The 27004-nt window shown below is 49.2% G+C and overlaps 2 protein-coding genes across 2 annotated transcripts; both read left to right on the top strand.

The window, feature by feature from the left end:
• The first annotated feature begins 982 nt into the window (after positions 1-982).
• Positions 983-5207, top strand: LOC135817974 (large ribosomal subunit protein uL10-like). Its single transcript, XM_065331273.1, has 9 exons — positions 983-1081; positions 1268-1363; positions 1735-1834; positions 2332-2407; positions 3023-3257; positions 3455-3563; positions 3825-3901; positions 4422-4562; positions 5009-5207. The coding sequence occupies exons 2-9, from the start codon at positions 1310-1312 to the stop codon at positions 5159-5161; spliced, it is 945 nt and encodes a 314-aa protein (XP_065187345.1). The 5' UTR covers positions 983-1081; positions 1268-1309; the 3' UTR covers positions 5162-5207.
• A 6528-nt stretch (positions 5208-11735) lies between these two features.
• On the top strand, positions 11736-26776 carry LOC135817973 (uncharacterized). The gene is made up of 14 exons (XM_065331271.1): positions 11736-12587; positions 14010-14081; positions 14705-14859; positions 15706-15784; positions 16401-16515; positions 17089-17149; positions 17934-19121; positions 20249-20906; positions 21602-22500; positions 23006-23110; positions 23610-23742; positions 24342-24746; positions 25423-25460; positions 26010-26776. The coding sequence occupies exons 1-14, from the start codon at positions 12119-12121 to the stop codon at positions 26187-26189; spliced, it is 4557 nt and encodes a 1518-aa protein (XP_065187343.1). The 5' UTR covers positions 11736-12118; the 3' UTR covers positions 26190-26776.
• The last annotated feature ends 228 nt before the right edge of the window (positions 26777-27004 follow it).

Raw genomic sequence — 27004 nt, 5'->3', positions numbered from 1 at the left:
TAGTGGATCCAAAAATAGAAATCTGATGTCAACTTACTACTCCCTGGCCGTTTTGACGTCATCACTTTCAAGCCCTATTACGTCACATGTACATGTATCTATAGAAGTGCTTCACCATGATTGTGCATGTTATGTGATACAGCTGTGCCCAGTTTGATACTGAGCAGTCATGATTGTCATCAAGACTCAATTACTTCAAGTGCATTACTGCATGACACACGGCTGTGACATAAACAGTGTATTTATAACCGTAAATAGTGTTTACTACAATATTCTACACTACAGTCCGCACTCTAGTACTCTGTTTTGTTGTACTCCAGTACTGACTCATTGTATAACCCAATACTGGTTCAGAACCAGTATTAGATAAGCCTTGTTATAGTTCATGCACTAGCCAGCTGAGTATTGTTAGATTGACATGAAACAAGGTGGAGGACACTGTATTCGAAAACAGTGGCCTTACTACAGCCATCCACTGTTGGCAGAGCTCCGGTCCCTGCGGACCATGATTTGAACCATATGGGTGTTAAACCCGGTTCTGACCCTCATTATCATGTGCTAGGGGAGTTTCAAAGAATACATGACTCGCGTGCGGCGTGACGGACGTAAGGAGAAGTCGAAAACTCCTGAAACTCCCCTAGCATAATGAGGGTCAGAACTGGGTTCAACACCCATGGTTCAAATGGTCCGCAGGGACCGGGGCTCTGCCAACCGCGGAAGGTTATACTTATACTTATAGTAATAAGGCCACTGTTTTCGAACACAGTGTCCTTCACCTTGTTTCATGCTGTCAATCGTACTGACTCGTAGACTGTACTCGAAGTCTAGCCTTGGATCAGGAAGTCGTAAAAATCCGACTCCCTGATCATGATTTCAGTTTGATGACGCAAGAAAAAGATTTCACATGCATTCGCAACATGTGATGTACGTACGTGTCGACATGGGATCGTACGATCGTACAAAAGTAGGAGATCGATTTTTTTGCGAAACCGGCAAAAGAAACGCGTCTCCTGGCGTTCTTTCTCTTTCAAGTCTTCACGGCTTCGAAGCATTTCAGAGAATTTAGTCTCTGTCTGATAACGTAAGTTCCTCTTCTTCCTCTTCTTCTTGGTGTTCTTGGTCACTTTACAATAGTCCATGTAATGCTGGCTGATTCCACAGAGATGATGGCTTACGTAGGATTTCGGCTCACTCCGCATGACTTAGGTTTGAGTTCATTGTTTGTCGTTGTTGTTGTTCCTTCTTTTTCTTGATCATCGTCTCGTAGGTCTTGTCTTTAAAACTCCATCCCTGCACCAATCAATCGAATATGGGCAAGGAAGACAAGGCCACCTGGAAGGCCAACTACTTCGTCAAACTCACTGTAAGTTTGGTATCCCAGCCGTGATTGCTCTACCTGTTCTGGCAGGTGATGCGTGCGTGCGTGCATAGCCTCTATGACTTCACCATTATCCCAGGTCGCATGTCTCTCTGCTTTCAACCCAATTTGAACGCGTGGGCCTATGTCACATCGCAATGAACATGCTCTGTCAGGCGAAGTTGCATTTCATGGAGGCGGGCCGCAGCCCTCTGTTTTTCTCCGATTTAGACTGCAGGGCCAATTTATTTGCTGTTTCATTCCAGACTGTTGCGTGTGGATACAACATGGAAAATATATTAATTTTTGGTAAATGGCATTAGGGATGTTAAGTCGTACTGTAATTGGATTTTCTCCTGTCGTGTCTTTCTGTACAGCAACTGTTGAACGAGTACCCCAAGGCATTCATCGTCAACGTCGACAATGTCGGATCCAAGCAGATGCAGCAGATCCGTATTGCCCTCCGTGGCTCTGCCGGTAGGTGCTAGGTGCACTGGTGGCGGGGATTTTTATATGACGTACATTGCCCGAGTCACAGAGTACCACGCGTCTGGATTGTTGTAGCTATTAGTTACAGCAATCCAGACGTGTGGTACTCTGTGACTTGTGTGTTACTGCTCTGCTTCCGCATTGAGCACTCTATTGAACCGGAGGACTCTGCTCTGCATGACATACATTGTATGGCTATTCCATGTCTGGGTCCATCAATAGATTAAATATTATTGTATGCATGGTCCGCTGCGTTGCGTCATGCCGATCCGGGTGTTCATTCCACCCTCCTCGTCTGTTTAGTACGAAGCCCGCACCGCATGTTCTATACTAATTCAATTTTCTTCTCGCGGAGTCTCGAGGGCAGTGCCTTAGTGTGTCTTCATCATTTGATTTCTTCTTTTTGGTGTTTTCCCCGTCCACAAGTTGTTTGTGTAATATGCCCGTCGGTCTAATCTTACTATTTGCGTGTGCCGTTCCTGCAGTTGTACTCATGGGAAAGAACACCATGATCCGCAAGGCCATCCGTGGACATCTTGAGAGCAACCCCTCCCTCGAGAAGTAGGTGCACTACATGCAGTATTTATATGCCTCTTTGCGATATTAGAAGCAAGTGTTAGCCTGTGTAGTATTCTAACACCTTGTGTACTACATGTACCCACTACCTTCAGGGAATAACTTCAATCGTTTGCATAGCAATTTTGCTACACAAAGCAATTTTCTTAAACACTTGACAACATTGTCATTCTGGAGAGCTGATCAGAGTGCAAGCTCAGAACACAAGTACACTGTAACACCTTTGTTGCAAATCTAGCCTGGTGCCAGGATGCATAGCTTGGCACTTTCGAAGCTTCGTGCATCTATTTCATCCCTAAGTGATACACCCGGCATGTACACAGTGCATCATAGGGTACAGTGAAAAATCAACATGCATCGCAGTTTTCTGCGACACATCTGCAGTTGCTTATCACCTCAGAAGAGTTGCATAGCAAACTGCGATGCGATACCGGTTAAATTATTCCCTCACCTGTGTGTTCTTCTGACATCCTTACTTGCTGTGTATTGTGCTGAGGATGCTTTTTTGTTGCAGAAGATTTTTTTAGTGTAGCCTTTTTTTATCGCTTCCTAAGTTGGTGCATACCCTAACCATCTATTGTGTCTACTTCTGTCATGCAGGCTTCTGCCCCACATCAGGCAAAACGTTGGTTTCGTTTTCTGCAAGGAGAACCTTTCCGATGTCCGTGAGAAGATTCTCTCCAACAAGGTTGCGGCCCCTGCCAAGGCTGGTGCTCTCGCCCCCATCGATGTGTTTGTGCCCAAGGGTGTCACCCCCCTCGGTCCCGAGAAGACATCTTTCTTCCAGGCTTTGTCCATCACCACCAAGATTGCCCGTGGTTGCATTGAAATCTTGGTAAGCTGGGCTGTCAACTTCACCATGTTCATTATTGTGTCTTAAACCCTTTTGTGAACTATCCGGGTGAACTAACTAGCGCAATGGCATTTATTTATATTGATCTTCTGGAACTATGCCGTCCATTCATGTATTGTATTACAGTTCTTAGATTTGAGTTTTAATGAACTCCTGCTCTCCTTTGTGCCTTTCTGCAGAATGACGTGCATCTCATCAAGGCTGATGAGCGTGTCGGAGCTTCAGAAGCCACTCTTCTGAACATGTTGAAGATCTCTCCCTTCAGCTATGGTCTCCGTATCCTGATGGGTAAGTTTCATTTGTTATGCTTACACTGTTACTTCTGTTGTATGTGATTGTCAGCTCTTGCAGTAGGGCACTGGGTAGGGTATTCCTGTTCCTTTTCATTTAGTACTGTGTGCTCCCTTGTGGTTGTCCTACATGTAGTTCAGGTTACTGCTTGTTGGCAATTCCCTGAATGCACCCAGCAGGCTATACCATGTATATGTGCAGTGTACATGTAATCCCACATTGTACCTAACAGTCGCATTCTCTTCTTTCTTATTCCAGTGTTCGACAACGGTTCCGTCTATGACCCCAGCATTCTGGACATCAATGATGACCAGCTGCTGAAGTCCTTCATGTCTGTAAGTTACGATGATAACATTTCATTTGTGTGTTCGTCAAAGCCACGTGTATCATCTCGATTTGTTCTATTGCTTTTGTTTGTCTGTACATGTTCGACGAGAATATCCTTGGGTCTTGCCACCTGTAGGCTCTGTTCATATGGCGTTGGGAACTGAGTCCTCTTGGGCATCTGAGGTGTTTCCCCTTCCATGTCGTCGTAGAGAAAGCTCTTGTTTCAGTCTCTTTCACCCGTTCATTGAAGCCTTGTGCTTAGATGATGCAGTGCTTGCAGACGATTTGAGAGCCGCTGCATATTCTGTGATCTCTCTGCAGTCACTCCGTGACCATTACAGTTGAGATAAACCATGCAATTGACACTTGTTTTGCCATCAGCCTAAGTCTATGCTCAGTAGCTAGTCAGTGTATATGTTTAGCCTATGATCAAAGCCTTTGTAAAACTGCTGCTGTGGTGTGCATTATGGCTGATAGTCTATGCATGCATAATATTGACTCTTGTCTTGTCGAATTCTTCCTTTTCAGGGTGTGAGCAATGTCGCTGCCACTTCTTTGGAGATTGGCTACCCAACTGTTGCCTCCGTGCCTCACTCTATTGTCAATGGCTTCAAGAACCTGTTGGCTGTTGCTGCTGAGACTGACATCACCTTCAAGGAGGCTGAGAAGGTAAGCATTTTTCTATATTCTACAGTTTCTTTGTAGTGTAGATATTGGTTGTAGAGTGCGTTTTTGTAATCGACAAGAACATCCTCGGGTTTCGCAGCCTGTAGGCTCTGTTCATGTGGCGTTGGGAACCGAACCTTTTGGTGCTTGTGAGGTGTCTCCCCTTCCATGTTGTCGTACAGAAAGGTCGCGTTTCAGTCTCGTACAGCTGCTTTGGTGTTGCTGCATGCAGACGATTTGAGACCCGCTGCATATTCTGTGATCTTTCTGTAGTCACTCTGTGGCCATTACAGTTGAGATAAACCATGCAATTGACATCTATTCTGTTTGCTTTCAAGATGGAGCCCTTTTGTTTGTGTCATTCTCTATAAACTGGTGTTCTGTTTATGTACAATCCTCTCCTACATTCTCTTGCCTAATCTTGTGGTTTATTATTCTGTTTTATACAGATGAAGGCCTACTTGGCTGATCCATCGGCTTTCGCTGTTGCGGCCCCAGCTGCTTCTGCCGCTGCCCCAGCAGCTGCTGCTGAGACCAAGGCTGCTGAGCCAGAGCCCGAGGAGGAGTCCGACGACGACATGGGTTTCGGTCTTTTCGACTAAGAGTTGGATGAAGTACGAACAACAATAAAATGTTGGCCTTTCATAATCTTACTTGTGATGATGAAGTGTGGAACACTTGGCCTGTGGCTAATTATTGTGGGTGGGGTATGGTTTGTAGTCGTCCCATTGCGTCCGTTCCAAGCATTGCGTGTGTCTCTGATCCAAGAGGGGGTGCAAACCAAAGCTATTGTGTGGTCGAGGCATGAGAAACATACCAGTAGTTGCATGGCATGAGTGTATAAAAACCCACAGTTTGCAAAAAAAAACCCGTGAGTGTACAAAAACCACAGTTTGCAAACAAAAGCCCATGAGTGTAAAACCCCACAGTATGCAAACTGCTGCATGGATTTCAATGCCCTCTTCTCACGTAGTAAGTACTGATGGCCCTTTGGAAAAACCGGAAAAGATCATTACCAGAATGCTGAAAAATCCACATTAAGTTTTGCAGGGAAAAGGGGGATAATCAACAGCGTTTTCTGCAGCAAAATCAGCAATCTACTGTCGTGGACATGGAAGTCCGGTCGCACATCTAGCGGCCCCAGGGCGATGGCAAGAGTACATAACCCCCCAGAGTGTGCAACTCCCACATACCCTGCTGTCCCGACAGAATTTCAAGTTGACGTCATTATTGATGACGCAATGCTCCTTGCACCAGTGATTTACAACATGTGTACGGGTGTCAACGCATCACACGTTTTTCTTTGCAATAATTTGTACAGGATCGATCGGCTTCGGTCAACCACAGGTTCCGGATTCGTCTGATAATCCGTGTAAAGTGCGCATTGCATCATCAAAATGACGTCAACTTGAAATTCTGTCGGGACAGCACCCATAGTGGAGTTGCACACTCTGGGGGGTTATGCTCGTACTCTTGGCGATGGCCATGCAGCCGTGGCTACACACATGCATTTATGCGCTGCAGCGCGCGCTGGTCGCATCGGATCTAATCAACGTGTGCACTCACGCTGCGTTCTGAGGGCGCCGGCCCCGGTCAATCGACTGGATTTCCATGTCCGCTACAGTACTATAGGGCACTTACTGCAAGTTTTTCACCCTCCTTGTATCGCAGTGCTGTCCCCTGTGAATTCCGCGGCTGGATATACCGTACAATCCCTTGTCCCTCCAGAAACTTGGAGATACATTTCGGAAGTTGCGAGGCAATGCCACAAATCGCGGGATTATTGTGGTAAAATATTAATTGCGGCCGATTTTGGTACTTGTACTGTGATGGGATACGGTGCACGAGTCGTACAGCATAAATCATGCATGACAAAACAGAACGTGTGCTGCACTGTACTCAATTGCGACTGTGTTCAACTGCCTGACAGGAGCTTGCAAGACAGCTTTCCTTCATCCTCGGACAACACTCGCGAGCATTATTTTGTGACTTCTCCATTCTGGTGTCGATCTCACAAGTAAACTACTGACTAGCTTGAAGCAGAAGTAAACAACATCGAAGAACGACTCGAATATCGCTGTTGCTTTTCGAAATATCGCGCAGACTTGTGTTCAAATCGCGGAAAACAACGCAGCCGCGGAATCGCAAGTTCCTGGAGGGACAGAATTATTATTACCGTACTTCCCCACATATAAGCGCATACGCATGGGCTTATAAGTGAAAATTTGCTACAAAAAAGATTTTGCTGTGTGAACATGTTCGCGTAGAAGCCCATGCGCTTATATGTGCCACAAAGGTTTGTCTGTGTTCTAAACAACTATGTTATCACAATGCTTAGCAGTATATTCAGCTCCCGGGTGTTTCACCAATAGTGTTCACATATAAGCGCATGCGCTTATAATTGGGGGGGGGGGGGGTGTGCTTATGTCCGGACATAAGCACATGCGCTTATATGTGCGGAAGTACGGTAATAGAGGTTCCGCATATTACGTTAGTAAAAAATGTAGTCGATCGACGGAAAGTCTTACGTAAACTGCATGCGCATCTGGGTTCCGCCATACGGAGTTTTCAAATCACGTAGCTGCCCTTGGCAACTCCGAACGCGGCAGTGTACGACCAGATCGACATGGGGAGAGAGTCATAAATGTGTACCCCAATCCACTTACAGACCAGCTACGTTATCAGAGCCCTATCTACGTACTCTACGTAGACAACTTTCCGTAAGTGGAGTGCAAACTCGCGAATTCACGGGTTTTTCCCGCCCACTAACGTAAAGTTTCTCAACTTGACGTAGTGCGGAACCTCTCCATTACTGTATCTTTATTTGAGGGATGACCCAGAGGCAGGTAGCCTATCGAGGGGTTCTCCACTTTTGCGATATTGAATAAGTAGCATAACGGGGGGGGGGGGGGGGGGGGGGGATCCCGCCAGAGCGCCCCTACCTCCGCCACCCTCCGAGTAGGTCCAGGTGGGGAGGGGCGGATAGGTTAGTCCTACTTACCGCATGCATTCAGTACTACATGGAAAAGTGGTCACTCTGAAAATTGTTCGTACACCTGATCAAGAGGGTGGGCACTGTTGCGTACATTTCCAACGGGGTCGAGGACGTGTCTGCAGTACAGTACGGCATCACATTTATACGAGGATACATACAAGAATCACTTCCCTGACAAGAACTCTGGGAGGGGCGGGATTTTACGGTACATGTATATGAGAAATTCCGTGGAGAATTCTGCGGCTGAAAACAGTAAACTCTGCAAACCCTTCCCTAAGGGTGTGATCTTATTATTATTCTCTAGCTTCTCGGAGAAGAAGAAAAGAGAAGTTGAAGAAAGTGGTATAATGCAAGCACGGGTCTCGAAGAATTCGGAGATATTTTGCACATGTTAGGCAATATGAAGCACCAAAGGGGCCGTGATCTTGAGTGCCACAAATGTAGTACACACACACTGTGCGTATGCAAAAAGGGAAATGCGTACACTCATCATAAACACATGCTTCTAGCTGTAGTTCGCATGCGCTGATCCCAAACCGCCGGAATCTCCAAGTTTCAACCACCTCTGAAGCTTGGCGAGCCTCCTAAAATTCGGAGAGGATATAAGAACAGCTTTTCCGAGAGTCTCCTACTTTTCCGAGAGGATTTAAGAACGCAGCCTGTCCCTTTGGAAAAACGTGGCCAAGAATTCAAAATTCCACGGGGAAAGGGGGGGGGGGGAGGGGGGTCGGCCCTGGCGGATAATGCTTGGAAAAGTAGCGTTTTCTGCTCGACATTCTGCTCGTATTCTGCCCCATTCTACTCGTATTCTGCCGGATTCTGCCCGAAAACACAAGGACTGTTTGCTGTTTATTTCATAAGCCTGGACAAGCGAAGACATTAGAATAAGGCACAGAAACCTGAACTGTCCGCGCGGCACGGAAGCAAGGTTAAAGGGTTCGCACCAGGGAGTAGTTAATTACCGGTATTTTATTACTCCCTGGTTCGCACTTGTAGCAAAGCGCACGTGCAGAGGGCAACATAGGGCATGCAGTTGGATAATATCCGTGTGCGCACAGCACGCCGGCGTATGGACTCGCTTTTTCGGCAAGACTTTCTGAATATAACCCATATTCTGCTCGGAATTCTGCCGGCATTATCCGCCAGGGCCTGGGGGGGGGGGGGGGGGGGGGAATTCTCCGTCATTTTCTGCAGTAAAATCAAAAATCTGCGGCGCTTTCTGCAAGTTTTCACACTACAGTAGAGTCGCGCGCTGAAGAACGTGGAGCCCAAGAACTCGTGACGTCCAGCCTGACATTCTAAGAACGCCACAGCCTAAAGCTAAGAACGGCGGTGTTGGTTTTCTGGCTGCTTGTGGGATACATATGATCCAGTACGGATTGTTTCTAAGAACGTGCTATGAGAACGCAGCCAGATTGCTGAAAAATAAGAACGTCCCAGGCTCACCCCTTGGAAACAACGTTCTTGGGCGCGCGACTCTACTGCACTTGTAGGCCTGAAGAAAAAATTGAAAGCTCCAAATCTCCAAAGCTCCAATCGTGCAAGTTGATTTTGAAAGTCACAAGCAGGTTGGTTAGGCTGTGAAATACATCAAAAGTCTCCAGAAAAAGCAGGTTCTCTCTCTTTTCTGCAATATTCTGCGGGGCTTTTTGAATTCAGCGGACACCACTGGATCCTGCGGAAATTCTGCAATCCGCGGCATCGCGGAATTCACGGGGGACAGGATTATGACAATAGAGTTTGCGCGTAGGATCCCTTTGTCATCATGAACTGAATGGGAGTGAACAGTCTTGGAGAGACCTGCACTCGTCTACATGTACACTGGCAAGATAAGTTAGATAACCATTCGAAAATTAAATTGACAAGAAATTCCACTGTGGTCGAAGTCAAGGAGGCTTTGCATTTTTAACTACGCCTACGGGTTTAGAAATAAAAATAAGACAGAGGTTCCAGGCTGGTTTAGATAGAAACTACTTGTACTTCTTTCGGTAGATGTACCGGTATTCGTTTTTCTACACAAAACGGTAGATTCTACTTACATCTACCCGGTTTGAGGCTGTAACTTGTAGAAGTTGGTGGAGGTGTGGTATTCTGTGCATGTGTGGCCGCGACTGTCTTTGCGGGAATTTGTGGAAGCAATCTCGAAAACTTGTATTTTAGCAATCAATGCCAGTGGGCACATGTAGCTGCGTGGGGTTTAACTACATTCCCGCATACATTGATTTCAGCCCAGCTTTCGACAAACGGCCTGCGGCGTTTGCGATGCCAGTGCACAGTCAGCAACATAGAACTCCATGCACCACACACCACAGTCACAATGATCCTGCACTGAGCTTTGTCATTGACGAAACGTGATGCACTACCTCAGCATCGGTGTGTTTCAAGTAACGCATGTTGGAATTACAGGATGCCACCGCTATAGGCTTCATGAGGGCTGGAGCGTTACACTCCATGTACATGTGAAGCTACAGTGGTGCTACGTAAAATCCAACCTCATGAATAATATAGCAGATGCTCGCCATACTACAGTGCTGCTCAATGAAATCCAGTCACGTCACTCAAGAACACGCCGGGCGTTGCGCGGCCCTAGACCTGCAAACACTGGGCTTCGGAGAGGTGCACGGCGCTAACTTGAGCGACGCGACTGGATTTCATCGAGCAGGACTGTACTACTCCCTTGTTCCTATTGCAAGGGCCTTGCACCAGTCCTCTGAGCTGCTCTACGGGACATTGCAGTCGTGAGCTCGGATTTTATCTGTCAGAGTTAGAGCCTATGGAGGTGACGTGAATGATTTCATGGCGGATTTTCTCAATGGGTGCTAAGGGACCGTCCGTAAACACATGTATTTGCTTTGAGACTTCTAAGAGGCGTTTCGAATTCTTGACCCACCCACCCATCCCAGAAACGCCGCTCAAAAATGCAGAAAATACTTCGAAGTAGCCAAAATACCACTCATAATAACCACTATACCAACGTCATGCACACATATACAGTACAGATGACTCCACTTATAACAAACTCGCATATTATAGCAAATTTCGTGATATAGCAACGTGTATTACTAGTACGAACCCTTGTCCACGTCCCTGCTTGAACCCATTCAAAATTAAAATTGACCCTTTATAATCATGTAGCTAGCGAACGGTCTCCCCCTAGGCCCTGTGCTCCCTGGCCACTCTGCAGTGACCCGTGCAGTGCAGCGTAGACTGAGTGCGTCTCAACACCTATACCCGTACTGGCTGTAGCAGTGCTACATCATGTACCAGTACATACACAAAATGTATTTTTTAGAAACGCCTTGCAGGCGAACCCACCCACCAGAAACGCCTCTCTATAGACGTCTATAAGTAAATACACACACTTGAGAGGGATCGAAAGCGTGCGTGTGTACTAGGCTCTGCACCTTGGTGTATTGAGCACGCTCACGAGCAACCACAACTCCCTCCGAGTTTATAAGTAAATACATGTAATTACGGACGGCCCCTAAGTATACACGTGAGTCAGCGGATTTTCAAATGGGCGCTAAGTACGCAACGCGAGTCGCCAGTGCAAGTGCAGCGCTGCGAGTCCGCGTCTCCGCCAAAGCATCTCAACTGATGACGTAATCTCAAAACCTCATGGTCACCATGCACACATGCCCCATACGAATGCACTTACCTCCATGTCAATGGCTGGTCTTTGAGCTGATTCTGAGCAGCATAGACGTCAGCAGGCACACGGACCGAGTAGCACGCAATGTAGACTTGGGCCGGGCACGGTGTCCTGCTGAAAACGCATCAGTACCAGGTCAGGCCACCTGGAAAGGCTGAAGCAGTCAAGGCTATAGTCTAGAGCCCGCATGCAGCATGTATCTACAATGACCAGATGACTTCACTTGTAGATATGCCATACGGATTCAGACTTCTGCCACAACTCACACCACAAACATAGGATCACTGCGATACAGTCAGTCAGTATGGTAGAGTCCGAAAGACATCACCGAAGACTCGACTGTGAAAGATGAGTATGGCGCTTATCCATGAGCGGGTGTGCATGTCAACGCACTGACACCGCCAATGACAGTCGTCTTGTCTCTCCGGCGTAGAAGAGCAGCCTGCGTGACTCATTCGCTCATTGGTCGGCGGGGCATTCGTAACTCCGCAGTGCCTCTAACTATAAGACCAAGGTTCACCGTCGAAGCTACACTCCCCCTCTCCAGGGCGCTGTACGTAACTCGTTATCTGGCAGTAGAGGTTGGTTAGAACACAACCGACAGTCCCTGTCATCAGGTCATGCCTACAGCCAAGTCCGCCTTGGACTCGTAGACCATTGCCACACTCCCACTTACTGACTTACCAGTCCCGCATACTAGAATCCTCCAAGCGCGGACCGGTTGCACTGGACTGGACACCAAGAAAGAACGGTGTCGTCGAAATTACCTAGCTTGTCGAAGTCGGTTGTTTGTAAAAGCTTTCTTTGCTCCCTGTTCGTTGCTGGTTGGTCTTGTGCCAAATGGTGGAGGTTACCAGTTAGGCAAACTGCTTCGGCAGCAATACCAGGATCGTGCCTAACCGGGCAGTAACAATGACGAAACTGGCATGCAATGCCGCCAGCCGCGGAGATGTAACCGAACTGCAGCGCATGTTCAAAGCCGGCGGTCCATTGCACAAGAGACCGTCCGCTGGCAGCGACCCGGAGACCGGCGAGACTCCGCTTCACGCCGCTGCTCGCGCCAGGCGACTGGACGCGCTGAAATGGCTGCTGGCCGAGAGCGGCATCGACCCGCAGACGCGCGCGAAGAATGGCGAAACCGCAGCTCACCTGGCAGCGTTTGAAGGCTGGCTGCAGGGATTCGAGGTGATAGTGGAACACGATCCACAACGTCGGACGTTGATGGTCACCGACAAGGACTTGCAGGGTCTAAATCCATTACATGTCGCCATCATTCGTGGCAATGAGAAGATCGTCCAATGGATCGTGGAGAATTTCAGCGCGGAGAGATTACGCCTGAGTGAGAAGGGTTCGCTGGCTGTGCACTACGCCGCGGCAGCAGGTAAGGCTGGGCTGTGAATCACTAACAGTAACACTGATACTCATGAAGACTGAAGGTTTCGGGTGCGATGACCCTGGCCTATGCTCGGAGTGTGAAGTGACTGTGTGAGTCGAGTGTGAGGCGATGGGGTTTTCTTGCACTTTTTACAGCGCCCGCAAAGTGGCTCCGTGATGTGGCGAGTAAAACTAAGTGTAGAGGCAGGTGAAGGTGGGAGGATCAAAGACCAGAACGAAATTATTGTCTGTATTCGCGCACGTATCGTGTGATGAAGCACGACGAACGCACGACATTGGCATTATGAAATTTTATTATGCACTGCATGCATTCGACGTTCATGATCTTCGACTCGTTAGTACTCACACTGGGAATTGACCTGTCCTCACACCATGTGCAGGTCACACACAGGTAGTACCACCGATTGCATGAACGCTATGCAGTTACACCCCAACGGAAGCTGATCTTGGGTTGCTGTATAAATGTTGGAGTCCGGAGAAAGAAGGAAGGCTTTGCTCGATTTGAATGGTGGAAATATTTTCCGGTGAATTCGTGCTCGAATGACTGTCGCCCACGGCATAATGATACTAGTGAACATTTCCTTTGCTGAGATGTGCTGCACTGAAATAGTTTTGAAAACTCCAGCACACGCATGTGGCAAATCTAACAGGCTCATGCGGCACCTATACACATACAGGCAGAAGAACTGTTAGTTCAGATTGTGATGTCAGAGCTGGGGCGACTGGCTGCAGCCAGAAGCTGACAGGGCCGAGGCCGCCTTTTGCTACTGTCGTGTGTGAGTCTGAGCGAGAGAGAATGCAGCTTTACTAGAGCGGCTCGGCTGGGTGTCGTGTGGCGCAGCGTGCTGTCAGCGAGCGTGTGGCACTGCTCCCTGAGCCATGATCATGTGACAGCCTTCTCGTGGGTGGCCTCTGCTAGCTGGGTCAGGTCATGTCCAAGTCGGAGCATGTAACTCGCAGAGGAAATCGTTGCACGTTCCACCTGATATGATCAGTCTTTTATGGTCTTGTTAGAAGTAGCACGGGTGTGGTGGAGTCCAGAACGACAGCTGAAATACATGCTGGGGATCGGAATAGGACAGAACAGTTCATTGGCCAAGCTGTGGGGATACTGCAGTGTCAACTTGACCAGCTAGCCAATGTATATGTTTCATTCTCATCTAATGCATTCTTGGTGGGATGAGGAGATATGTAGCTATCCTCAGCCTGATGGTGGCTGGATGTTGAACTTATCGTCCTCAACCGCAGCACTGGCATTGTTTACCAGATCTGCTTTGACCACCTGAATCGCCTGATGTGACCTTTCTCTTGTGCATGTGTGTGTTTATGTGTGTTCATGTGTGTTCATGTGTGTATGTGCGTGTGTGTGTGTATGCATGTACGTGTGCATGTGTCCATGTTATTATAGGGAGGATGGGTATCCTGCGGCTCATTGCCGAGCACATTGGGACAAATGCAGCAAACGCGGCGGATGAGAACAGTAAGCGACCTGCTTGTGATGGGAACACTAAGTTACATGAATCTAGCAGCGTACATGTACCTCCAAGAGACATGGAATTCTAGACTTCACAGACGAGGTATTCTATATCCATAGTCCGGCATTTCTGTGAAGAAGAGGTTGGTGCGACTTCGGCGATACGTGGGGAATTGTGTGTTGCTCCCTACAAGGGAGCTCGTGCTTTTCCTGCCGACTTGAATTCTCACTTGACTGACTCACGACTGCCACCCAGAGCACACGAGAAGTCCATCGAACCGTCCACTCGGCAAACCTGCAAGAAAGCACCACACCCTGCTCAATACACAGTGTTTCGGGGAATTCACCCCTCATCAGTTGAGCTCGAGTAGGCTGAGGAAGATTGTGCCTGCAGAGCACCACTTTTATACTGCTCTCCAGGCACAAGCATCACCAGGGATACAAACGTACAGAGACGCTCCGTTTCCAGCGCGACAAACATCTCGTGAACACCAGATAGCAGCGTGAGTCAAGGCTAGTTAGTTTCTAACTTACTCTGAGTTTCATGCTTTCGCAATCATCAGGCAACATGAGGATGGTACTGGATGGCACTGCATTACTTATTTTATTTTTGTTTGCGTGTTCCGCAGATGCGACACCGGTGTATTTTGCCGCCCAGGACGGCCAGCTGGAGGCCATCAAGTACCTGGTGACGGAGTGTGGCGCAGATCCCAAGGGCAGGACGTCCGACGGCATGCAACCACTGCACGCCGCTACTCAGAACGGACACGAGGAAGTGGTCCACGTAAGGAGATTCGGCTCTGTAATTGTGAATGCTCTGTTCAGGAGGGTGTCATCTGATGACTTGCATCACTAATGCCATGGCAATGTGTGTAGTGAGACAGTCGAAATATTTATGTTACGTCGGGGCAGTTTCTTTAGCATATGTTTGGTGACAGTGGATGTAGTATGTTTGTGTCGTGGAGCACTACCAGGCAGCCTTTACCAATACTGATGCCGTATCCAGTGGTATGGCTACGGTAGACTTCCGTTTGCAGAACATCTACACTAGCACCGTCACGCAGGCCCGGCGGAACCGGTCCGGTTGGTCAGGCAATGGCCGGACCAGCTTTTGGACCACCAGCGCGTGTTTACTGCTGAGGAGGTCATGTGACTACCGTCCATATCATACACAAACTGTATGACAGGCTAGCGTATGGCCGCACCAATCCAAACCTCCTTCCGCCAGTCCCGGCACGTGGTGGTCTGTGTGGTCAAGTGTAGCAATCTGGTTGGCAGTGGCAGCCTCTGGTCTTCTCTTTGGGTTGGGTTTGCTTGTAGAATGCATGGCATTACACATGCTGTTGTCACCGACATTTGTTGTCCATGTACGGTGGAGTGAACCCTGTCGAGGCGGACCATTCATGGTCCCCTAAAAAATGCGGTCCCTTTTGCAAGCTGATGTTAGTGGAATTGACACCCTTTGGTCCTGGACTTTGTGGTCCTCTAGGGCAGGTGGTCGCCTTATCAGATTAGTCGCCTTCACATTGGTTTTCAGTATACAACAATACACAGCGACTGGAGGCCGGAAACTTACTGGGCTCCCCATCGTATGTACTCTTTATGTTTGTGATGCATATTGCATGTACAGTGGCTGGTGGCAAGAATCGGTAAAACGGCGCTGATGGAGACGACGGATGACGGTGCTACGGCAATACACTTTGCCGCTGGTAAGTCACTTCAAGATATCGGCGGAGTGAGTCTGCATTACACTGAAGTACGAGTATCTACAATGGTGGCTACTGAAATCCGACCCCTGATTGTCGTGCTGAGAGCGCAGCACCGATTCCAGCGGCCTCTATTTGGCAGTGTACAAGCGTGTGCTGCGTTTTTGCAGTGTGAGGGCACCGAGCTGAGGTAGGATTGCAGTTGCCACCACATTAGTTGTGCTCGGTTTGCATTCATTACTACGCGCTATGTCGGGTAGCGTTCTCTTTGGGTAGACCCATGGGAATTGGCAGAGCGGCCGGTAGCCGTATGTGGCACATATCTACAGGGATCTTCCAGGCTTTTGTTGTTGTTGATTTTTATGTTACTTCGCAAGGCCAAATGGGCAATGGTGCCCAATTCTATGGAAGCGAATTTCAAAGCAGGAAAGAGCGAGCAAGCGCGAGGGGGGGGGGTGAGAGAGATAGAGATAGAAAGATAGATAGAGAGAGAGGGAGAGAGAGAGAGAGCATGAGGTACACTCGCATTCTCCACAAAAAGGCGTTTGCTCTGGTTCGTACTGGACTGAGCATCGACGGCTTCTCCGTTCTCAATTCCATTGTTCGTTGGTTTGTGCAGCTGCCGGACACGTGGGGTTGCTGCGCTGGTTCTTCAGCACACCAAACGGCAGCTCCCTGGCGCTGGTTAAGGACAGCATGCACTCCACGCCATTACACGATGCCATTGACTACGGGTAGGTCTTTCAGATCATATCATTGGTAATCTTAAGATTTACTACAGATGAATTTAGCACCCAGTGTATACGCATCTAAATGCTATTTGACTGATTTCTCTCACTGAGAATTACAGATACAGGCGTGTGCTCGGCGATGGGCACGGGGGGCACGTGCACCCCCCAAAAATTTTCAATCTGGGTAATTGCAATTGTAATGTATGCAAATATGATCTAAAATTCAAGAAAGGTTGCAAACAAATTGCAGAAAATTGCCGGGGGGGGGGGGGGGCTCCCCTCGGCTCCCGTGCACCCCCCTAGTTGGGGGGCCGAGCACGCCCCTGCAGATACAAATTAGTTGGCTTGAGGTCAAAGACAGTTAAGGCCGCATGGTGCTTTGGCAACCTAGCTATATGAATGTCGGCGATCTGTCCATTTTTTCCAGTACCCTCATCAGTAACCACCTGTGCATAGCTTTGTCATGGCCTGGTCTTGTATCCCGTTTTGCTGTGACGAACTAGTAATGTGTGTGTGTGTGTGTGTGTGTGTGTGTGTGTGTGTGTGTGTGTGTGTCGCTGCTGTCACTGCTTGAAGACACTTGGATTGCTTGAAGCTTATTCTGAGACACGGCGGTGACCTGTTTGCAAGCGATCTGGTAAGAGTGCGTGGCCTGTGTACATGTGTACCTGTGTATACCATATTGGCACTGTGCGCTAGCCATTCGTGCGTTGCATGTGCGATGAACGGTGCATGTCGAGAATATGCATTGGGACGAGGCTAGGGGGAGGGTTGCTAGCGAGATGGTCATTGAGTCAGTTTGTTGACAATACGCCAATGACTTAATCCAAACTCTCCAACATACCCTCCAGAGTCCTAATGCGTCAACGAGTGAATGAATGGTACGGAGTGCTCTCTGTACATGGTAAGAGTCTTGTGGGAGAACAGCTGACTGCCCAGAGCTAGGCTGGTCTTGAGCTAGGTGCCCGTAATACACACGATTCCATGAAACGGGAATGCAAAGTATCGAAACTGTAGGAAGTGTTCAAGCTGAGTGTTGGCAAGATAGGATGATCTTGAAACACATGCTTTACTCTCAGTCTCTGATCATGCATTACCTTCATAAGTGACTGGTAGACACACAGAGCCCGTTGCAGTCACAATGGACGGGTTTTCTCTCTGACTTGCCTGTTCTGGGTGACGTCGCCGAGCAGTTGCCGGGAACCTCCATGCACCTAACTTACATGCTGTGCAATACCTTATTGATTGCAACGACATTGTTTGAATCCTGCGGTGTGCACCTGTGTGTGTGTGTGTGTGTGTGTGTGTGTGTGTGTGTGTGTGTGTGTGGGTGTGGGTGTGTGTATGTGTGTATGTATATGTGTGTATGTGTGTACATGTATGGGTTGTGACGTGATTACTGCACTGACCCGGCACTCCAGGATGGTATAAGTCCCTACTCTCTGGCTATGGAGTGCGCGGCGGAGGACATGGGCGACTACATCATGAAGTACATCAAGGACAAACGCCTCACCATTCCAGCCATGGCCAAGAAACCTGGGTCGTCATCATCGTCCCAGTCTGCACATGTCATCCATCCGACCATACCCCGCTCCACAACGGAAGAGGGTGACGGTGACGATCACCCGATCATTCCCAAAGGCAGCGGCTTCCCTGGTGGATCGGGAAAAGGCATACGGACACTGACGACCATCACCGCCGAGATCCAAGCAGCTCAGCAGGAGGTGATGGCTCACCGATTGACGTCGGTGAAGGAGGCCGGCAGTGGGCCACCGGTAACAGACAATCGCACGCGGCCCATGCGACAAACCAGCTTCAAAGACCTGAGACCGGCTGCCGCATTTGTGCCCGAGGCTCCACCGGCTCCACCACCCGACCTGCTTGCAGATACAGTAGAGGGGACGGAGGAGAACGGGCCATCACATCATAGGGAACAATCCCAGGATCATGCCGATAGTCGGCCATCACCAGACGGTGAAGAGAAAGGCCCGCTATCGCAAGAAGTCAACGACTGGTTCACTTCCCCGGCGGCGGAAGAAGAGGCTGCGAAGAACATTGCAGCCGATTCGGACACTATGCCAGCAGAGGGAAACGGTGGTCTTGCTTGGCAGTCGGAGGACGGCAGCGGCAATGCTCCGGCTACACCGTCCGGCCATGGTGAGCAGCGACAGGCTCGCGGTGGCGGAGGGCGCAGCAAGCGTCGCAAGCTGCAACAGCAGGTGCCGCACTATGAGTACATGCCTGTGTACCAGCCGGTCATGACGCCATACGGCTACATGCTAGCGCAGACCGTCATGCCGATGCCCGTTGCCAAGGACGCACGGCGCAGCAGCGCCAGAGGGAAGTCCCCTGGCGGCTTCAACCGCACCAAGTCGCCCAAGTCGGCGGGCGGCTCTGGACCAGGAAGTCCCAGCGACTCGGCCGCGTCCAGTGACAGCGGTATTGTACCGCCGGAGCGACGCAAGGTCCAGCGCAAGGACTCCGGCCGATTACCATTGTTTGCGACTGGCGTGACGCCAAACTCCATGGCTGCCATGAAGTCGCTAGCGTCCGTGAACGAAACATTTCTAGAAGAAGACGAGGAAGAAGAGAACGAAGACACAGGAACGGTAAGCTCGGGCAGGATAGTTGAATTCATTCTATTTTAGAAAATTACCGTATTTCCCCGTAAGTTAGTACGTACTAACTTTCGAACTTAGCAGCCACATGAGTACTAACTTTCGGGGGTGGGACTGTCTTTCGGGGAGTACTTTTTTATCGGGGGTAAATGACACGCAGTGGGAAGCCTGCGCAACTCTAGTGTCCGTGCATATGATGTATGTACTGTACGGTGTCTGTACATGTAGGACGGGTACGAACTTACTATCTTTCGGGGTGATAACCTCGGCAGTGGAAAGTGTATTTTTTTATAGGGGGGGGGGGGTACTAAGTCATTGGGGAGAACTTACTTACGGGGAAATACGGTAGTAATTTGGGAATGGGCTTTATTCAAGAACCAATGAGCATGTATACTCAACATTCAGAATACTCAGGATGTGAATGCTATTTCGGCAGAGTACTCATCTGGTCGGATTCCCTACAAGTACTTACATTGCATGCTATGATTCCTATCACAAGGCAGGCCTGCCGGAACCGGTTGGTCAGGTTATTTGTCAGGTTATTACCGGACCAACTTTTCGGCCACCAACACGACCATGTCATGTTTCCTACTGTGGAGGGCATGTGTACCTGGCATAACATATGCCAAGTATGAACGGCCATGACACTACCGGACCAATCCAAACCTGCTTCTGGCGGTCCTGGAAGGTTACGGGTTTCTTCACCAAATTTCAGCCAATTTGCCTCTTGTACATCAGGGTATTTGTATGCACATCGAACGGAGCATTTGTTAGAGTATTTTTGATATTGTTGTGAACGTATAATGAAGCAGTCCATGCTGTGCTACTTTTTGCACCCAAACACAACCCTGCAACTTGATTATGAAGCAGGGCAAGCAGGAGAGGGCGGCTGTGCCACTGAGTGGGGCCAACCCAGCTGCAGCTGACAGAGACCGTCTCGGAGTCATAACCGGAACTATGCTTGTCTGCATAGATGCTTCCGTGGCGATATTGGAGCTAATGGGCACAGATAGGTGACTGCGATCATTTCCTGCACTACAATGATGTCACTGTTAGTATACAGCGAGCATATTCATATTGTGGATGGCTGATGATCTGCTTGTTCTGTTGTGTTGCAGACGGTCGGCGGTGCATTCCAAACACCGAGCAAGGAGTCATCGATGCAGCGGCAGCGTCGTCAGAGCCTTAATCACCTGAGCCACTCACTGACGGCCATGAACACACTGGAGAAGTCGCCAATGGGAGCCGTGCCGCTCTCCCCGTTCAGCCCCTACGCGGCACAACAGCAAGCCATGATGGCCAGCCAACAACAGCAGCAACAACTGAGCCCGGCAAAGCAGGTCGGCTTTGTGCGCTGGCTCTTCAATCGGCCGGCATCGACGCCTAAGGGCCTCGGCACATCACAGTCGTCTACATCCGTTGGCGACTACGGAATGATGGGACGGCGTGGATCAGTCGGCGCCTCTCCTATGAAGTCCAGCAGAAGCCGCTCGGTGTCAACCGGCACCCTTCTCATGGGCAGCAATGACTTCATGATCGGTCTCGACGACCAGTCGTATCAGCACGGCTCCACACTGATCGCCATGGCTCTGTGTACGTCGGTGATCGGCATGAGCATCGTGTCGGCTGTTCCCAGGAAGAGCATTATGCCCATGCTGGCCAACGCCGCACAGCGCGCCGTGGCTAACTTCAGCCTGGGCGGCGGTAGTGCAGCCACCACCAAGGAGAAGGCCAAGAGTCGCGAGAACCGTACAACCGTGGAGACGACTGACGGCAGTAAGTGCACACACACACACACACACACACACACACACACACACACACACACACACACATACACACACACACACACACGTGGGAGAATGCATACTCATCAAGCGAAACTCAAAGGCTAAATGGACTGCATTTCAGGTTTCAATAATCAACACATCTAGTTGTCACCGAGGAAATCTGACTTTCTGCTGTGGCACAGCACCGCACGAAATACAGACCTTGTAGTGTGTTCTGCACTTTATTGCACAAATTAGCGAGGCCCAACAATCAAGTCAAGATCCAGGTGCCGGAAGAGAAATCCAATTTCTTCGGCGGCACCTGGATGACTGACTTCCTTGTTATCGAACTGTTCCTGACTGAGAAAAAGTGCAGAGTACTGAGTGACTAGATTCTTCCTCTACATGAGAGTCTTGAGATTTTACCACCATCCATTCCGCATGTTTGCATCCTTGTTGAAGTTGGGTAAGCTGGGAAGGATGTTCATAGCAGGGTGTTACCTGAGGAACTTACCTCCTTGCTTTTGGGCGATGAGGACTGTGGATAGACTAGTAATCTCTTTGACTGAATCAATCTGCACCATATTTGGTACTGTGCCCTTGCCACAACTGAGGCGTTTAACCAATGTATGCTAACGCTTGCATGTATGTCTTTCCGTGTCTGTGTGTGCACACGTGTGTTTGATATGCTCTTATCTTCAGGTACCACCACCGTTGTTCAGCGAGCACCCAAGAGTGACGAGCAGGCCAAGGGTGCCGGTGGGAATGCGGCGCGTCCTGTGTCACGACGGATCTCCATCAAGCGAGCGTCCAGCTCACCAGAGCTACTAGACCCGGACGCCAAGGATGCACAGCAGTCCAGTGTCTGGGAGTTCGACCAGAAGATGGAGTCCAAAGCCTCGGCGCGCTGGGGCAGCGAGGAATCTGCTCCACTGGACCTCGACAAGATTGCATCGCTCAACCGGCAGGGACCGAAGAGGGAAACGGAAGAAGACGTCCGCCGTGAGGAGAAGAAGAAACAAGAGGCGAAGGAAGAGGCCGAGCGAGAACGGTTGAAAGCCGAAGAAGAGCTTGAGCGCCGGGAAGAGGAGAAAGCCATCCGGGAAGCTGCCAAGCGTGCCAAGAAGGACGAAGAGAAGCGTAAGAAGGAGCAGAAGGAAGAGGAGGTGCGCCGCAAGAAGAGCGAAGGCCGTCAGCAGAAGGAAGAGGATCAGAAGAAAAAGCAGCAGGAGCTCATGCAGCGCAAGCAGTCCAAACAGGACCTGAAACTGGGCGAGGAACAGCGGAAGAAAGAGCTGGCCGAGCAGAAAGCCAATGAAGAAAAGGAGAAGAAACAAAGAGTCCTGGAAGAGAAGGAAACCGAAAAGCAGAAGAAGCTGGATGAGAAGAAACGCAAGGAAGAAGAAAAGCAGAGAAAGAAGGAGGCCGACAAAGAGGAGAAAAAGCGCCTAGCCGACGAGAAGAAACGTAAGAAGGAAGAGGAGCGGCTGCAAAAGGAGAACGAGGTACGCAAGCGCAAGGTGTCTAAGGATGAAGCCAAGAAGAAGAAGAGACAGTCGGCGATGTCTTCTGAATCAGCCAATGCTGAGAGAACAGAAGAGGTGAGTGCTTGCCCGAGGAAAATCAATGTCAATTAATTTATCAGCTGACTTTCATGCTGTGGAATGTCCCAGTACTCCTTGTCAGTTTCGCGCAAGATTGTGCACGTCTGACTGTTCAAAGTCTGGTTTAGTTGGTTGGACTCGATCGCATAACTTGTGCCCACAATTTCCATGTAATACAATTAAATAAATTCCTTGGCTCACCATCTGAGTTCTTAATTTATCAGTCTACGGGTAGTATTACTGTCTAGGAATGATATCAAATTTGTCGACATGTGCTTGACGTATGATATTGGGCTTTACAGTGCTACATTAAATCCAGCCCGGAGTCATGGAAACGCTCACTTTTGGATCCACTTAGACCCGGTTTTGTGTGGATCCATAGCCGTTTTGGTGTATTGATAGAACTACGAAAGATTTGTCCGTGAGCTTCTTTGAACACCCGAGCCATATCTGATTATCAACACGATGTTCTTTTAACGTTGTGTGTTTGGTATTCTTGCAGTTCCTTGGCCAGTGGGAGTCCGACATCAAGATGCAGACGGGAGATCTGACTGCGGTGCTGGACGATCTGCAGGCTACCATTGATCTCGATGGGGATATCGCTGCAGTAAGTCCATCATCCAGTATCAACTCTCTGCTGCTCAATAGATGGATGTCATAAGTTCACTCGGAAAAAGAGAATCTAGTTCTCAGCCGAACCTTTCAATGCACATGTACCTTCACATTTGAAGTAGTTGCTGAGTGACATAGCGTACAGTTTTAACTTACAATTGCAGTAAAGTTTTAACTTACCATTGCAGTAAAGTTTTAACTTACCATGGCAATACAGGCGATCATAGGCAAGAGTCTATAGTGATTTATCTACCGGATATAGTGCTGATGTTGGAGTCTTGAGCAGGTCTTAATCACAGTGTGCCAAACTGTAAGAAGTGGCTACTGATCTGTGTGTGTGTGTGTGTGTGTGTGTGTGTGTGTGTGTGCGTGTGTGTGTGTGTGCGTGTGTGTGTGTGTGTGTGTGTGTGTGTGTGTGTGTGTGTGTGTGTGTGTGCGTGTGTGTGTGTGTGTGTGTGTGTGTGTGTGTGTGTGTGCTCGATTCCATTACGCAGATGTACACTGGTGCTGGCGGCGGTGGAAAGGCGAAGAGGCCCGAGGAAGACACTGGCGTGTCGGAACTAGCACTGGCACTGCAGCTGTCCGGTCAAGCAGAGGTCCTCAGTGAGACAATGGTCTATGATGAACGTAAGTCTTATGACTAAGGATCGTGAATTCCCAACAATCAAATATTCAAAAACTCAGATTTTGAGCCAATAGTATTATGTGGAGAGGAAAGGACCTATAAGTTACTAGTTCAGACTAACAGTCCACCAAGGTGGGTCCTTTTCTCTTTACACAGATCAACTATTCATTACGTGTATTACTCGTTGGGGATTTTGTATCTAAAATGTACCAAAGGACCCTGTTTTTGTGAAGTTTGTATCAGTTTCCACTGCGAGTATGCTGTTTCCAGTGGTAAGGACTGCACTCTGAGGTTTAATTCAATATGGCTACCGGCATCTTTCTAAGGTGAAATTCATATTCGTTTGAGCCCCACTAACGACCATGTGAAATAGTGGCAGGTGTGATGTGGGGAGATGCCAGTACATCCTGCTCACTTCAAGAGTGTTTGGATTACAAGGAAAACCGGATTCTTGCAGCGATTCGTGGTTAGCATCTGTGATAGCAGTGCATCAGTATGCCTGTTGCCACTGCTGTTCTTTCATGCACACCCATGTGCGAGTGTCAGCTTGGCATGGCTGTTACTGCTGTTCTTTAATTCACACACACACACACACACACAGGTGAGAGCGAAGGCGCTGTGGCCTGGCAGAGCAGCGCAGCGTTTGACACCAGCGCGGCAGCCGCCATCCTGTCGTCGGACGCCGCCCTGGACGAGGTGACGCGCCGTCCCTCGCTGGCGTCCGTGGGCGAGTCCGCGCAGCCGTCCAGGGGTCAGCTGGGCCACACTGAGCCGATCTCGGAGGCTGCAGCGGACCCTGACGACGCAGATCTGGCATCGTTTGCCGCGGCTGTACCTCCACCGCCGGCGGCTCCGCCGAATCTGCTCGGCATGGGTCAAGAAGACCAGGTCGGGTTCCTGGAAACAACGCCGTCCACGTCCATCGCTCAGAAACGACAGTCCTGGCAGCAACGGTCGCAGAGTACAGAGAAGGACAGCGGCATCTCACTAAGCAGTAGTTCCACAGGTAAGATTTAATTTTCTGCAATGTTCTGCACCTCATGTACACCATGCACGTGTTCAAAAGAACAGAGTAAAGTTTGCACGTCCGCGTTACAATCGCCGAGGGCATTCGCTGAGCCGCATTGCACCAACCTGGAGCTTGATCCGTCTTGAACCATGGCGTTCCTCATCATTGTAGATCACCTCTGCAATCAATGTCTGTTGAACCCGTGTTGAGATGGAGTACTGTTGCACTCTTGGGAGGGGAACACGTACTCTGTGTTTGCTTATGCTGATACCGAGCCTCAACCTGGAGCTTGGTGTGCACGTACAAGGCATGTTGCGTGTCTAACAGTTATACAGTTTGCCCGCAAACGAAACGCTAAATGCTGGGCTCTTGTTTCCTTCCCAAAAAAGCATTTTAAAAGCTCTCTCCCCCCTCCCTCTCCCTCTCTCTCTCTCTCTCTCTCTCTCTCTCTCTCTCTCTCTCTCTCTCTCTCTCTCTCTCTCTCTCTCTCTCTCTCTCTCTCTCTCTCTCTCTCTCTCTCTCTCTCTCTCTCTCTCTCTCTCTCTCTCTCTCTCTCTCTCTCTCTCTCTCTCTCTCTCTCTCTCTCTCTCTCTCTCTCTCTCTCTCTCTCTCTCTCTCTCTCTCTCTCTCTCTCTCTCTCTCTCTGATATTGTTTTTTTTTGCTTTTCTGCAGCTCTTCATTCTCTACTATCCAACAGCAAGACAGACCTTGTAAGATTGCATTAATAAGGTGACGCATGAAAGACAGGCGTCAGCCGACCCGGATTATACTCTTTACATGCTGTGTAACAGTTACATTGACACCTGCTGGCCTTGTTTTTGTTGCCATGGCATCAAACTTAGAGATGTATGGTTTGGAGTTTTTGGAACCTTCCTTTACTTAAATAATTTCCTTCACTTTCATTAAAAAACCACTACAGCATTTGAAGTGAAAACATCCTCGCATCCTCGCATCCTCGCATCTTGTCACTATAGGATTGCTACAGACAGGTAGCCCAAGGTGCCAAATTGCACCGCTGGGCCGGGTTCTGCGAGTAAAGTTAGTGTTGTCAGTAGCTCTTGGGTGAAAAAGAGAATGCAGCGGATCACATCACCAACAACCTTGACCTAATGGCATTCACTCGATCTATTTGTCCAGCGTAGGTATGCGAGGCGTGGATCCGAGCTCATTCCACTCTGAAATACATTGTCCAGGTCATGCACAAAAGAACATCCTCTAATGGCCGGTCTGCTTTCTTTCTACTTTCCCTCCGACTACAGAGTGGCATAGGACGTCCAGGCAGTGCCGGCAGTAGAGATAGCGCTGGCGACGGCTCAGCGGCGGCGTCGGCGGCCAACGCAGGCGGCAGTGAGCTGGAGAACGTGCTGAACCAGCGGCGCAAGAAGGCGCAGAACGCCTTCCTCAGCAACTACAGGAGATCAGTGGACCAGCCTATGTAGCGACGGCACGTCAACATGTGCACACACAGCAGTAGCACTGCTGATTACCTTGCATCCAAGAATTTGAGAGACTGCTTGATGTGTAGTATTTTTTTAGCGGCAACTGGGCTTCGTCAAAGCGCAGAACACAGCCGTGTACGATATCTGGATACAATCATGCTCCTGCCTTCCTATTGAAACAGCTGAATAGTATGCCGCCTATTTGCCTTCTGTGCAGGGCGCAGGTCTGTATTTTTTCACCGTGTATTTGCAGACCGCTGGTACGATAAAAGTTGATCCGCTTGGGTAGAAGCATGGTAGCACGCCAAGGGGGGGGGGGGGGGGGTAGGATCAAGTTCGCCTAACTCAGTAGCGATGCATGCTGATTGTGTTGAGCAATGTTTTGCATAATTCTTATGATTTTCACGTTTTCACTGAGCTGGAGCTGTGCCGTGACGTCGTGAGCACATACTAGCTATGAACTTGCCTCTTCTGCCATGCTTATCATCTCACAGAGGGACTACTTGTTATGGTACGTGATGGTACATGTGGTTGCAATGCAATGTTGAGACCTCTCTCTTCACAATTGAATTATTTGTATTCGCAAACTATGGTGCTTGTGTGTGGTGGCCGGTGATGCAAGGGGGCGCAATCTGTTTTACGATACACGCGTTGAGATGGAGTGTATGGGAATACGGCAGAGTGGCACCCGGTGGATGGTGGTATCATTGGTTGATCTAAACTAGCCACAGGTGTGCATGACCATCAATGCCTGTTTGGTTTGCGATGTAAAATAAAACTTCAAACAAACAAAACCATGATCTATGGTATACAGT

This window comes from Sycon ciliatum, chromosome 5 (genome assembly GCF_964019385.1).
Source record: "Sycon ciliatum chromosome 5, ocSycCili1.1, whole genome shotgun sequence".
In the NCBI taxonomy this organism is placed as follows: domain Eukaryota; kingdom Metazoa; phylum Porifera; class Calcarea; order Leucosolenida; family Sycettidae; genus Sycon; species Sycon ciliatum.
This window is presented reverse-complemented; position numbering and strand designations above follow the sequence as displayed.